Raw genomic sequence first — 15,350 nt, forward strand, 5'->3', positions numbered from 1 at the left:
TACTGTCTCTTTTTCTTCAAGAGTTTCATAGAACAGAAGTATGATGTACTGCTTAGAGTCCAGCCCAAAGTCACCCAGTGAGATAACTAACAGGTTTGCTAATGAGCTGGAAGTGGAAATACAAAGCTGAGCTGGGGGCAAGTGGGGTGCTGATTTGGGGTGCCCAATTTGCTTTGCAAATTTCCAATTTGCAAAGTGCCCAATTTGCTTTGGGCTGATTTGGGGTGGTGGGGAATCCACCTTGGCCCCGGACCTGAAGCAGAATTTGGATGGCCAAATCCTGCTTTGGGACTCACTCCCTCCGACACCCTCACTGTGCTGCGCAAGCCCTGAGCTCCTTACTTGGGCCCTCGGGATGTGTACCGGTAGCCATCGTGAGGAGGAGTCACTGTCACCATCGCTGTCACCATCTCTGCTGCCTCCGCTGCCTCCTCCAGGGCTCAGGAGCTGGCAGCAGCAGCGGCGGCTGGTGGCAGCGGTGAAGATGGCGGCAGCAACAGCGGCAGCAGCAACAGCGGAGGCGGAGGTGGAGGAGTGGCGGCGGCGATGGCAGTGGCAGTGATGATGACAGTTACTCCTTGTGATGGCTCAGGTAAGCAGCTAGAGGCAATGGCGCAGCTGGGCTGGGGTGTCCAAGCTCTGATGTGCATCGAAGCTCCTCAGAGAGCCCCCGACCCGGCTTCATCCTAAGGGCATCCCAAGGCTGATAAGATTGAGGTTGTCTATCGGATCCCCAACACAACAAGCTCATCTTTGTGTTTAAGCCTGGATGACATTTCTGGGAAGGGCTTAACTCTTGGATCATGCCTACAATTTTCCTCTATACACCAATGTGATGAGGAATCAGGATTGACTGTTAGGTTAGCAACTGAATTAGCAGGAAAGGCACCAAAGTGTTAGATTCCTTACTCTTTTTTCCTTATTAGATTATCTCTGGTGCTGACATTGTGCCTTAGCACAATAATGTAGAATTTGGGGAGAAAGATGCAACCCAGGAGACCAGCCCCAGAGGCCAAGATGGAGAAGATCTCCACAGCCACCATGGACTTCCCGTTACTGCTGTGGTAGGTTGACATAACAGAGACCCAAACGCTGCAAAACACCATCATGCTGAAGCTTCTACTGAGTTAGAGCCTTGGTCCACCTAGCCCGTTATGGCCTGCACTGACTGGCAGGAGCTCCCCAGTGTTTGAGACAGGGCCTGTTTTCAAGCCCTCCCTGGAAGTTCTGGGGATTGAACCCTGGATTTTCTGTATGGAAGGCATGTGTTTTACCATTGCACAATGGCCCCTCCCTGGACTCAAGAGGCCTTGGTCTCATCTGGAAAAACCTTCTGAAGTGGCCCTGCTTCTCTTTGGAGTGATTCATGCCCCATCTGCTTCAACTTGGATCCAACTCTGAAGTGAGATTTGGATATCCGAATCACTCATTTTTGGTGTTTTCCCATTGACTTGCATGGGAAAACACAAGTGGCCAGAGGTTTTTCAGTTTGCAGGATCAAAAAGTAAACTATGGGGAACTCTCAGCACCCCTGGAGAGCATCCCACCTGCCAAATCTCAGACAGTGTGGCCCAGTAGTTTTTCTGCTAGGTGCAGGTGAAATTTGATTTTTTCAAGGAAATCTCTCAAAGCAAAGAGATATGACTTTTCACTGGTTGCAACAGAAGTGCATGCAAGTTGGTGAATGCACTGCCCCCCTGGAGGGCATCCCACCTGCCAAATTTCAGACAGTTTGGCCCAGGGTTTTTGTGCTAGGCACAGGTAAAATGTGCTGTTCTCAAAACTCAAACCCAAGGTCAAAAAGGGATAATCCAATTAGGTGTGGAAGCAGTGAGGAGGTCGCTATCCCTAAACTCTGCTGTGGGTTTCTCTGAAGTGCAAATAGTACTACTTTCCTATTCACAGTCAATAACCTCAGGGTCTCTTTGGCTGAGTTGCCTGGGAAAACACTGGCTGGTAGGAGGAAAACAAACAAAGGCAGCAACCCTGCCAGGTGAGCAGCTGACTTGAACAAAGCGCAACAACAGTAGTTTGTTGGGTGTGTCACGATGTTTAATGAAGGTTGCCAGGACGAGGAAAGTGATCAGAGAGAGGAAAACAGCAAGAGATGCTAAAACGAATCCAAGTATCTCTTGATATGAAAGGAAGTGGATAATTCTGGGGATACACTGGTCTTGGTTCTCGTTTGGGTGTTGCTCTTCTGGGCACTGAGTACAGCGAACTGCATCTGGAATGAACAACAACGATTGAAGTATCTCAAACACGGCAGAGATGTTGGGGCAGATCACTCCACACAGGAGTAGGTGGAATTCCCCACTCTGAAGCTTCTTGTACACCAAAGTGCACAAACTCCCTTTAATTGCCCTCTCTTTATGCTTCAGCAACATATTTCATAATGTATAAAATGCTTTTTTCATACGACACTCCCCTATATCAGATTCATGTTCAATATTCTGCAAAGGAGAAAAACCCAAATTCCATAAGCAGAAATGAAAACCTGGGAACTGTAATAATGGAATCACAATCTGTCACCTGCAGTACCTTCTGAATGCACCGATAAATAAACAAATAAATGAACAAATAAATATCTGTCATTGTCTTCAGATTATGGACTGAAACATTAGTTGGTGTAGAAGCTGGGAAACTGGTTATGGAAGACACCACAGAAAGAAGCGCTATCTGCTTCACAGTGGTGTAACATGCTCCAAGATGACCAACCATTCGGCCAGATCAGTGTTCTGCCCAAAGAGCTTTATGTCTGATGCCAAAACAACTGAAGAGAGAAACATGGTCTTTAAAAAGTTATGTGTGGAAAGGTGAGCCAGTGGGAATGAGGAAGTAACAGATACTGTACTTGCAAGCATTAGTAATTTACCAAGATTATTGTATTATTTAAATAGAAGATTTCTTCAGGAAATTATGAAGACTTCGCAAGCAAGTAAATCACCGAAATATGCAATTTAAAAAGGAATTACCAAAAATCTATTCCTGGGGGAAATGGCAGACTCCTGGTCTATGATCCCCTCTTGTCCTAGCTCCACTCTTACCTCAGTACATCCTGCACTTCTATGTGGCTCTCAAACTTTGAGCTACCTGTCCAGTTAGAAATTGTCCCTTCTGGACAACGATCACATCTGTAGCAGCACAATGGCTTCTCCTCTAGATCTTTTTTCCAGTGTCCTGGAGGGCATCTCTGCACACACCTCGCAAATGGTATCTTCTAAAAGTAGAAGAAAAACAGTTGAGGATAACCAGATGACAGAAATTGCACTCAGCTAGACTCAGAATGACTCAATGGAGTTCCCCTTACAAGATGGATTTTTTCACCAATTTAGGGGGGCCGAATCTCTTCCGAATGCCTTCAGGTGACTTGGAACTGTTATAATCCAGGCTTAAATAAAGTATATTCTGAGACAGAAATATGACTTTTGGAAGCTGCCTTCTACTGACTCAGACACTTGGTCCCCCCAGTCTGATAGGGTCTGCATGAATGCCAGCAGCTCTCCAGCATTTTAGACAGTGGCCTTTTTCCAGCCTACATGACGACATTTGGCTCTAAAACTGGAACTTCCTGCAACCAAATATTTTTGTTTCACCATTGGGTAATAACTGCACCCTGGTCACAGTAGGTCTTTGGTCTCATCTGTTTTCAAAGGACAGAACTGTAATATTCTTTACTCCTCCCATGACCCCAGAAGATTCACTTCAATCCCACCTCTGCAGGCCAGATGATTGCCTCCGAGTTAATTATGAAGTCTTGTCCCGGGGGAGCGTCTGGATACATCCATCCAACTTTTGTGGGGGCTAAAGATTGATTTGGGCAGAAAATCCAGTTCACAATATCGTAACTAGAGGACATCTCGCCGTTTTCAGTGAAATAGACTTCATCTCCAGCGCTGTTGTTAAACTGGGCAGTCTTCAAAGAGCCAAGAATCTGAAATGTAAGAGGTGCTTAGAAAAATGAGGTGACTGGTTCTTGTGACTGTGAGTGAGGTCTGAAATCGTCGAACGTACCGTGCCTGCCATCAGGCTAGGAGTCTCTTTTGTTCCGCATTCTGTTGTTTGGCTCAACGCTTAAGATGCATCTCCATTGGGCACTAGCTGTGAGAAGCTGCTTGCCCAGTGGTTTCCGGGTTTTGCTTGGTGCCTTCTTGCTACAACACACCCTTTCTTGGCCACTAACTGTTAAAATATGCATAACCCGTGTAGGGATGGAGGAAGAAGCGGTGTTCGATTTCACCAACATCAGCTCGGTACTCGCTTCTCCCTTTTATCAATTTTTTATTGTGAGTTTCAACAAAACAAACAAAAACATAAAAAGCCAAAAAGTTGAGAATATAAAAGCATGCTCCAAAGCTCTCAGTTCCAAATATTACAACATTCTAGGGGGGGAAAGGAAAACAGACTAGATTACACATAAACGTCAGTAAAAGCAGACCAGACATCCCAATTTAAGACTGTTCGCAAGTGACGCCTATATGCCGCTCTTTCAGACATGGCTAGCATTGTGAAGTCTTCAGTCCACTGCATTATAGGCATTGAGCTTTTATCCTTCCAGTATTGTAGTATCAGTCTGGATTTGCATTTGCCTTTGCAAACATGTCCAAGTTTGCCTGAATGGGAAAGTTGTGCAAAAAAAGAAGAAAAGAATAAACCTCCAATTTGCACAAATTTCCAGAGTTGCACAAATTTTCCCTATAGACTAAGGGGTGAAATGGTGCATTTTCAAAGTTGTGCAATAGCTAACTTCTTTCTCTTCAAAATGTGTGCATTTTCTGAAAGTGAGTGCCTGTTTGAGAAGTTGCGAATGTTTTGGGAGACCACATTCTCCTGCTCACACCAGCATTTGGGGATGCAAACAGGGCCCATTGTCCATTTCTGCAGGTAGAAATTAAATTCTCCTGCATCCCTAGTCCAGTCGTTTGGAGGTTTTTGTCTGGTGTCTGCTTGCTACAACACATCCGGATGTGGATGTGTGGCCATGAGAGGGAGCAGGGCTCCTACCAGCAAAGAGAACAACATCTGAGTTTCAGCTGCTGGCTGGAAAAAAGGACCCTGAGGAGGGGGTGGGGGGGCTCCCGCTGTTTGCTACTGCAAGGCTTGGGAGGGGGGTCAATACTGCTGTATAGACTAGCGTGATGTGTAGGGTGAGAGCTTGAGTGATTCCTCCCTCCTCATTCTCTATATATCTACACACATTCTTATTACAAAAGTACAAAAGGCCCCTTCTACTCTCTGCCCACTTCCTAGTGCTCTTTCCAGGGAATGGTGGCCGTGGAAGAATATCCCTGGGGAATCTTTTCCTTAGGATCTTTAGAATGCACTAAGAGACCTTCTTCCAGGCTCACCATTTGCTTCCAGTACCTGATGCCTGAAATCATCAACCAGACACTTAATTAAGAGAAGCAATTGTGAAGGAGGCTGTTACCTGCCATGGCTGGACGCTCAGAAGCCCCTTGCTTCCCCCATCATGGCATGTACAGATTCAGATGAAGACCTGGCATGCAACGCATGTGCCACGGAGTAGACGGCATTGTAGATGCTGTAGCTGTGACTGGTCATGCTCATATCAAACATGGGGGATGGCAGGTCCACCAGTTTCTCTTCCCCTGTACACCACCTCATTCCATATTCAAGGGGTTGGCCTGGTTTCAGGAAGAGACAGGAAAATGCCGTTTCCCACCAGTCATGGAGAAAGACGTCTCTTTGTTGTCGGAGTGGATCTAAAGCCCAGAAAAATTGTTTGAATGCTGGCAGATGCCTTCTGTGGATTGTGAAGTGCAAAGCACCATGGAAAGGTTTTAGATCAGGAATGCCCCAGTGGGATTCTGTTGCAGATAATTCCAGATGCGCTGTTAAGATCCAGACCTTCCCAAACGGGTTCTTAGTAAAATATTGATTGTGTGCCATTGCAAATGCAACACTTGCTAAGAGCTGGAAGTCCCCGAAGAGAATCATCACTTGCAACTCAGCCCAAGAATCAAAATCGATAAGTACTGATAGAGGTGCAAAATACATCCTATCGACCATATGGCTGAAAGCCAAACAGATGTCATTCAGTTTCAGCACTGATGTCAACGTCCAGATTAAATTTTCACCAACGTCATGCTCCAAAGCAAACAGCCCAATCCAGTTCCAATGGAAATGCAGGAGAAGCCTGACTAAGCCCTCAAATTGCAGCATGTCATTGGGCTCAATGCGGAAGAAGGAAGGAAATACCAGTTTCTCCCTCTGAATAGGTTCCAAGACACCATACGTGAGCTGAAGGAAGGAATTTCCAAGGGGACAACTGTGTTAGTCTATTGCAGCAAAATCAACAAAGAGCTTTATGGCACTGCAAAGACTGGCCCATATTCTAGCGTAAGATTCCATGGACTCAGGCCTACCTCAGAGGCATGAACTGTGATTTTGGGGGAAGTTGGGCATGTAAAAATGTATTACTAAAGGTAAGCTGGAGTCCTGTGATGCCTTCCAGACTCGTAGAACAGCAGAATCAGAGAACAGTAGGGTTGGAAGGGGCCTAGAAGCCACCGAGTCCAACTCCCTGGAGTGTGGTTTTCAGCCAAATGTCACAGCTGCTGTAGAGGCGGCCTCAGTGAGAGATGGCGGAGAAATCCGCTCAAGAGTCACATAAGCCCAGTTCCTCAAGAATCCAGCCAGCACAGTCCGCAGTGGACTGACCCTACTTGCCCCTGGGTTCATTGGACTTCCTGCGGGGCAGCTCTCTTCCACTTTAAGTGGTACGGTTGGGGCTGTCCGTGCTGGGACCTGTCTTGCCACACGCCAGCTGTCAAGAGCTTCCTTAAAACCTAGCGCAGGGAGGAAGGGGCTCAGCGGCACCCCAGCACTCATGCCCGGGGCTACTCAAGAGGAGGCCAGGGTGAGAGCACTGGGGGCTGGGCACCCCAGGACCCATCCTGCACTGCGCCGGTTGTCAAGGGCTCCCTTAACAACTGGAACAAGGAGGAAGGGCCTCAGCAGAACCCCAGCACTCTTGTCCTGGACTCCTACAAATTTGCGGGCACGTTTTTCCCCTGTTTGGCTAATGGCGGCCACCATTAGCAGATCGCACCATTTCAAAAGGAGGAGAGCCATCCCGCGAAATCCAGTGGACGTGGTAAGGCTCCGGGGAAAACTGTGGGGCTACAAGCAGTCCGGAGTTCTGTGCTGTGGGACACCCTGCCCCGCCCGGACTGCATGTCACTGGGTTCATACGTCCCTCGCCTCAACACACTTTCTTGCCATTACTATGAATTGGCCTTGGTGAGTATAGTAAAAATAAGGATTCTTCACAAGCAACTTGGGGTCTTTTGAGCACCTCCCCAATTGCCTCAGAATTCTGAAGAGGCACATGGCTCAAATACATCGAACACATGATAGCTGTGTGGGTCAGTTGCACCCGGAGCAACAAAGCGTCTTGGAAACCCTCTTCATGACATGATTCTGGACACACAAAACACAACATGTAATACAGTGTCTGTGGGTCTTCATGAGAAACCTTCAAAGTGCCCCCACTCCAGAAACCTTCTTCCAACAGGCTAAGGCGCATGGGTGAAATTAAAGCTCTTGTATATGGAAATGTGTCCCATATGTGTCCCCTGAGTTCTGCAGAACCCTCTTACCTGAGGGATCTTGAAGATGCCCATGAGAGATGCAATCTGCCTTGAGGACGTGGAGTCGAGACTCCCAATAACACAGAGCAGGTTATCCCACCTGTCGCATTTATAATTGGGAAACGTTTGGCCCCGTGTGGAGAGCAGGGACAGGGTGTTCAAGTACATCCATCTTCCAAAGTTGCCGTGGTCATAGATGCGGAAGCCCAGGGTCACATTGGGTAGGAGAGCTGGATTCTCGTTGAGCTCCTTGATGGCAAATGCCAAGGCAAGGTAGTGAAGGTTGTTCTCAGTTATTGTCCTGGGATGAGAGTGACACTGAGGGTCGGTGGGATCCCAGTGGGACTGATCAGAAGCAGGAGGAGATAAAAATCTTGGGACAAAGTCTCGGGACAAAGACCATAAACCATTTCAGGCCATAAACCAAGAATTCTCTCTCTCTCTCTCACACACACACACACACACACACAAATACACCACTGCATTCCGAGCTGCATTTCATTGCAACATCACAAGAGCCCTGTTGGATCAAAGTTCCATCTAATTCAGCACATTTAGTATTATTTATTATGTATTTAATTAATTTTGTCCAGCCTTTCAGCATTCAAGTACTGCCAAGGGGGCTTTCAAGGAAAACCAATATACAATAATCAAAGCAAAGCAAGAGAATAACAACACGTGATTCACCAGGAACCTTCTCACAAGGGAGCTACGTCAGGCTTAACCATGGATAAGAGTTCTGGATTGACCCAGCCTCCTCCATGAATACGAATGTCAACAGATGAGTCCCCGGGATCAGGCTGAAGTGGCTCCATCTAGCTCAGTCTCCTGTCTCCAACTGTGGTCAGCCAAGATGCTTCCTGGGAGCCCCGCAAGAAGGATGAGAAGGGAACGGCTCTTCTTTCCCCTCTCTCTCCTGCTCAACAAACCCAGTGCAATGCTTGACTGCCTTTAATGTGTTGTCTCTCTCTGTGTTAGGTACCATTGTTAAGAAGGGTCAATCGTTCTGTCCTCCAGGAATTAGTCTGAAACTCTTTGGAGCAAATCTATCCCAGCAACCATCCCGTAACTGCAAAACGTCTCTGTAGGACAGCAAGGTTTTGATGCAGTGATTCAGGAGTATGGCAGTTCAGGGCTGCATCTCAGTGGTAGAGAGCCCCTGCTTTGCATGCAGGGTCCCAGGTTCCATCTCCGACTTCTCCAGGCAGGGCTGGAGGAGACCCCTGTCTGAAACCCGGAAAAGCTGCTGATGGTCTGTGTAGACAATTATGGCTTGCTTGCACTACAACTCTGACAGGGTATAAAGTAGGGATGCCAGAGAATTCCACCACGGATCTCGGGGAGGTTGAATGCCAGCGTATTCGGCCCCCCCAAATTGGTGGCGGAACGGTCTGCCACCTCCCTGCCCCCCCTGGGACGAGACTTACCTGGGGCGGATCTTCCTGGCGGCGGCGGCTCTGGTGGTGGCTCCAGCGGCGGTTCAGCAGTGGTGGCTGCGGCGGGCCGGCGGCCGGTCTTCCGACCAGCTGCCGCCACCGCCATTTCCCAGTTCTAAAAAAAAAACGTGATAGGCTACGTAAAGATTTACGTAGCCTATCACGGCTAGATTTTTAAAAAACACCGTGATAGGCTACGTAAATGTTTATGTAGCCTATCACGGCTGACTAAAAAAAAAAAAAGTGCGTGCGCCAATGGCGGCACCCATGGGCGCCGCCATTTGCGTTCCTTATTTTGGCACATCTTCGTCTACATAAGTCTTTTGTCCTTTGAGAGGTAAAGGAGAGAGCAATAGGAAGAAAATACATATGCTCAAATGGGATATACTTTCTGCACAGCAGTTCAATCACCCAGTGTGTATGTGTGTGTGTGTGTGTGTGCATGAGAGACAGAGAGAGAGAGAGAGCATGCGCTCACTCGCTTGGGGACAGTATAGGAGAAGCAGCACAATCCAAAAGCGAAATGGTGGATCCCCCACTTTCAGATGCAAGCCTGCAGGTGAAGGCGAGGTTGCATGGCAGATGACATGGACTCCCTGTCCCTACTCCAGCAGAGAGGCAAATCTAGGCCTACGGCCCACCTCTCTGCCCCTGTCGGCCATCGAACGCCAAGGCAGTGGTGAAGCACAAACTACCCACAGTGTAAGATGTCATCCCATGTGCATATTGCCTGCCTAACACATCTGTGAAAAAATGGCCCTTGGAAACCATAATTTGGCAGCATTTCGGAGTTTGAGTGTACATGGAAAATCTGTCATACAACCAATAGATTAACTAATGAACCAAGTAGTAAAGAAAGAAATGCATGTAAAACTGAAATGTTCTTGTTTGTTTATCAAATAGAGTATATAGGATTCATTTCGTTTTCTCTTCTTGGTTTTTTCTTTTTTGAACATGGAACATATATCTCAGTATTCAGTCTTGCCAAGAAAACCCCATGGAATGTATCACAAGGCAAAAAGAGATGACGCCAGAAGATGAGCCCCTCAGGTCAGAAGGTGTCCAATATACTACTGGGGAAAAGCAGAGGGTATTTCCAAGTAGCGCCAGAAAGAGTGAAGCGGCTGGGCCAAAGCCAAAAGGACACTCAGCTGTGGATGTGTCTAGTGGTGAAAAGAAAATCCAATGCTGTAAAGAACAATATTGTTTAGGAACCTGGAATGTCAGATCAATGAATCAAGGTAAGCTGGAGGTGGTCAAACATGAGATGGCAAGACTGAACATCGACATCTTGGGAATCAGCGAACTAAAATGGACAAGCATGGGCGAATTTAATTCAGGTGACCATTGTATCAACTACTGTGGGCAAGAATCCCTTAGAAGAAATGGAGTAGCACTCATCGTCAACAAAGGGGTGGGAAAAGCAGTACTGGGGTACAATCTTAAAAATGATAGAACGATCTCAGTACAAATCCAAGGCAAACCATTCAACATCACAGTAATTCAAGTCTATGCCCCAACCACTGAGGCCGAAGAAGCTGAGGTTGATCGGTTCTATGAAGACCTACAACACCTTCTAGAACTAACACCAACAAAAGATGTCCTCTTCATCATAGGGGATTGGAATGCTAACGTAGGAAGTCAAGAAATCACTGGGATAACAGGCAGGCACGGCCTTGGTGTACAAAATGAAGCAGGACAAAGGCTCATAGAGTTTTGCCAAGAGAACACGCTGATCATAGCAAACACTCTTTTCCAACAGCACAAGAGGCGACTCTACACATGGACATCACCAGATGGTCAATATCGAAATCAGATGGATTATGTCCTTTGCAGCCAAAGATGGAGAACCTCCATACAGTCAGTAAAAACAAGACCTGAGCTGACTGTGGCTCAGATCATGAGCTGCTTCTTGCAACATTTCGGCTTAAACTGAAGAACATAGGGAAAACCACTAAACCATTCAGGTATGACCTCAATCATATCCCTTATGAATATACAGTGGAGGTGAGGAATAGATTTCAGGGATTAGACCTGATAGACAGAGTGCCTGAGGAACTATGGACGGAAGTCCATAACATTGTTCAGGAGGCAGCAACTCAATCCATTCCAAAGAAAAAGAAATGCAGGAAAGCCAAGTGGCTGTCTGATGAGGCTTTACAAGTAGCTGAGGAAAGAAGGGAAGCGAAAAACAAGGGTGAAGGGGGGAAGATATACCCAACTGAATGCAGAGTTCCACAGAATAGCAAGGAGAGACAAGAAGGCCTTCTTAAATGAACAATGCAAAGAAATCGAGGAAAACAACAGAATGGGAAAGAATAGAGATCTTTTCAAGAAGATCGGAGATCTCAAGGGAACGTTTTGTGCAAAGATGGGCACAATAAAGGACAAAGAAGGCAGGGACCTAACAGAAGCAGATGAGATTAAGAAGAGGTGGAAAGAATACACAGAAGAACTATCCAGGAAAGATCTTAATGTCCCTGATAGCCATGACAGTGCAGTCACTGAACTTGAGCCGGTCATCCTCGAGGGTGAAGTCAAGTGGGCCTTAGGAAGCATGAGTAACAACAAAGCTAGCGGAGATGACAGTCTTCCAGCTGAGCTATTTAAAATCCTAAAAGATGATGCTGTTAAAGTGCTGCACTCAATATGCCAACAAATTTGGAACACTCCACAGTGGCCACAAGACTGGAAAAGGTCAGTTTACATTCCAGTTCCAAAGAAGGGCAACGCCAAAGAGTGTTCAAACTACCATACAATTGCGCTCATTTCACATGCCAGCAAGGTTATGCTCAAAATCCTACAAGCTAGGCTTCAGCACTATGTGAACCGAGAACTACCGGAAGTACAAGCTGGGTTTCGAAGAGGCAGAGGAACTAAAGATCAAATCGCCAACATCCGCTGGATCATGGAGAAAGCAAGAGAATTCCAGAAAAACGTCTATTTCTGCTTCATTGACTACACTAAAGCCTTTGATTGTGTGGATCACAACAAACTGTGGCAAATTCTGAAAGAGATGGGAGTACCAGACCACCTTCCCTGTCTCCTGAGAAACCTGTACGAGGGCCAAGAAGCAACAGGAAGAACCAGATATGGAACAACCGATTGCTTCCAAATTGGGAAAGGAGTACGACAAGGCTGCATATAGTTGCCCTGCTTATTTAACTTATATGCAGAGTACATCATGAGAAACGCTGGGTTGGATGAATCACAGGTCGGAATTAAGATTGCCGGGAGAATTATCAACAACCTCAGATACGCAGATGATACCACCCTAAAGGAAGAAAGTGAAGAGGATCTAAAGAACCTCCTGTTGAGGGTGAAAGAGGAGAGCACAAAAGCTGATTTGAAACTCAACATTAAAAAATCTAAGATCATGGCATCTGGCCCCATCACTACCTGGCATATAGAAGGGGAAGAAATGGAAGCAGTGACAGATTTTATTTTCTTGGGCTCCAAGATCACCGCAGACGGTGACTGTAGCCATGAAATTAAAAGACGCTTGCTCCTTGGGAGGAAAGCTATGGCCAACCTAGACAGCATAGTAAGAAGCAGAGACATCACCTTGCCGACAAAGGTCCGTCTAATCAAAGCTATGGTTTTCCCAGTAGCAATGTATGGCTGTGAGAGTTGGACTATTGGGAAGGCTCAGCGCCGAAGAATTGATGCTTTCGAACTGTGGTGCTGGAGAAGACTCTTATGAGTCCCCTGTACTGCAAGGAGGTCAAATCAGTCCATCCTAAAGGAAATCAACCCTGAGTGCTCATTGGAAGGACAGATCCTGAAGCTGAAGCTCAAATATTTTGGCCACCTAAAGCAAAGAGAAAACTCTCTGGAAAAGACCCTGATGCTGGGAAAGACTGAAGGCAAAAGGAGAAGTGGATGGCAAAGGATGAGATGGCTAGATAGCATCACCGATGCAATGAATATGGGCCTGAGCACGCTCCAGGAGAGAGCGCAGGACAGGAAGGCCTGGCATGCTATGGTCCATGGGGTCAGGAAGAGTCGGACACGACTGAACGACTGAACAACAACAACAATATTTTGGTCTGTTCCACAGCTTGGGCGAAAGCTTGTTTTGTGCAATAACTGCACTACTGTCTGATTAACTGTTAAGTGATCATATCAGCCATTTGTTTGTTTGTTTAAAGAACTTTTATACTGTATAATATGAAATCTCAAAGCGGTTCACAACATATCTGTATCGATGTATTGTGAGCTCCTTCTATTATCAGACTGCTTGTTTATCTCATCAGGGATTTTATTATCTGTCCCCACCCTGCAAGACGTCTGTGGGAATGCTTTCAAAGGGGCGGCAGGGGGTGGTGGGACACTCATGTCTTTATCATTGCCAGATCCTTAACATGAAACCAGATTATTGATTAGCTCTGCCTGCCCTCCATACAGCCTCGAGAGGGAAGTCAATTGTTCTCTCAGTCTGCAAAGGTGTGGATATGTAATGGCAATGTCTCCCAAGGTCACCACCACAGCCTGACTCAGAAGATGACTCTACAAAGCAGGTTTGTGGCCCCGGAAACCTGAAAATAATTTATTCCAAGGAGATCACTCTTCATTGACATCACTGGGGGACACTGCAAGGTCTGACATCTCCCAACCTCTCTGCTGAGTTCTCCTGCCTCTGAATTCCTGTAATCTGCCTTGTGCAGACACACACGCACACACCTTTCGATGTCTGTATTCTTCCAGAAATAAACACAGCGACAGTGCTGGTCTCCTTCACTCTCTGGAAATCAAAGTAGTGCCTGGGATGCCTACACAGGAGCAGTGGTGGTGCTAGGAAGGGAATGAAGGGGCTGTTCTTGTTCCCATGATCCCCATTGCACAAAAACAGGCAAACATCTACCCCAGATTCCTCTTGTGGAAACTTACCGTGGATTACGGACGAACTGTGGTGGTCCCAGAATCATTTCATCCCCCGTAAATATATGAGGAACATTGCTAAGTGGCAGGTTCCCACCAAGAATGAAGTCTCCTGGCTGGTAATAGTCTTGCTGTGCTTCATGAGGCCTGGCCAAGAGGCAGGCGGTCCTTGCCATGGCCTGTGTGGCCTGCATCCAGTTCTAAAACAGCAGCAGCAACTGAATCATCATCAGTAGAAAGAGACTCTTCCTCCAGGTCAGCAGCCAAAAAGAACCTGAAGGACAGCTGCATATACAGGCTCCACCGCGGGAATGAGATCTTAGCAAGCACGGAGGAGATGCTGAATGATCAGACACCACCGCAGCCCCGCCTGGAAGGGCCCAGCGCCTATTTATGTTAAGCAAGTGTTGACCTGCAGCTCTTTGCTGTTGATTTGGCGGGTGGAAATCCAGGGGGGATTCCCGCAGAATTACTGTTATTTTAGAAATACCTGGGTGGAGAAAGAGCCATAGTGCTGGGCTCCCTTTGCCCCTGGAAGGGTGGAAAACATATTTGCAGCACTCTCTGCTTCCCTGTGGGACAGGTGGACTTCACTTTAGTTATGAGGTTCTGCCCTTCGGTCTGTGTGAAGCTGAGCATCGGAATCCAAGATGGAGCCCAGGCATGTGTGAAGCGTGTTGCCCAGTGACTACTCTCAGGCCAGGGCATCCACATCTCAGCTGTGCCGCACCCTCCTGTGGGAGTTGGGAGTCAAGTCAGCACAAACCCTCCTTTATCTTTCTCACATGGACGTAGGGATGTCAGAGAATTCCGCCATGGATCTCAGGGAGGCCGAATGCCAGCACATTCGGCCCCCTGAAATCGGTGGCGGAACGGTCTCCCCCCCCCCGCCCCTCCGGGACGAGACTTACCTGGGACAGATCTTCCTGGCGGCGGCGGCTCCGGCGGCGGTTTGGTGGCGGCAGCTGCGGCAACCGGTCTTCCGTCCGGCTGCCGCCACCGCCATTTCCAGTTAAAAAAAAAAAGACGTGATTTACGTAGCCTATCACGACTAGGATTAAAAAAAACAAAACCCGCGTACGCAAATGGTATGTACGCCACTTCCGTTCCTTATTTTGGCACGTCTTAGTCTACATCAAGATTTACGTAGACTAAGACGGCGAAAATAAGGGGAACGCAAATAGCGTAGCCTATCACGGCTAGATCTGCAAAGTCAGCTGTGATAGGCTACGTAAATCGTCATGTAGCCTATCATGGGGGCTTTTTTTAATTATTATTGGAATGGCGGCGGCGGCAGCCGGTCGAAAGACCGGCTGCCGCTCCCGCCCCGGACAAAGACCCGCCGAACCGCCGGCCGGACTCGCCGCCGGGAGGGACATTCGCCAAAGGTAAGTCCCGTCCCGGGGGGGGTGCAGGGGGC

At 47.4% G+C, this 15,350-nt stretch overlaps 2 protein-coding genes across 2 annotated transcripts in view; both read right to left on the reverse strand.

Annotated features, from left to right (window-relative positions):
* LOC146333733 (vomeronasal type-2 receptor 26-like) overlaps positions 1-1,942 on the reverse strand; it is an 18,236-nt gene extending 16,294 nt beyond the window's left edge. The window contains exon 1 of the mRNA XM_084825813.1: positions 1,914-1,942. The gene's annotated coding sequence lies outside the window, so the exon portion shown is untranslated. The remainder of the gene's footprint in view (positions 1-1,913) is intronic.
* On the reverse strand, positions 1,914-15,006 carry LOC146333734 (vomeronasal type-2 receptor 26-like). The gene is made up of 9 exons (XM_084825814.1): positions 14,842-15,006; positions 14,421-14,664; positions 13,940-14,130; positions 7,623-7,914; positions 5,429-6,261; positions 4,015-4,613; positions 3,716-3,934; positions 3,094-3,220; positions 1,914-2,227 (listed from the first exon to the last, which is right to left on the reverse strand). Exons 2-5 carry the CDS (start codon positions 14,478-14,480, stop codon positions 5,446-5,448), a joined length of 1,359 nt encoding a protein of 452 aa, XP_084681940.1. The 5' UTR covers positions 14,481-14,664; positions 14,842-15,006; the 3' UTR covers positions 1,914-2,227; positions 3,094-3,220; positions 3,716-3,934; positions 4,015-4,613; positions 5,429-5,445.
* Between the last annotated feature and the right edge of the window lie 344 nt (positions 15,007-15,350).

This window comes from Heloderma suspectum, chromosome Z (assembly GCF_057233095.1).
Source record: "Heloderma suspectum isolate Gila_16-S chromosome Z, 16-S_ref, whole genome shotgun sequence".
Lineage (NCBI taxonomy): Eukaryota > Metazoa > Chordata > Lepidosauria > Squamata > Helodermatidae > Heloderma > Heloderma suspectum.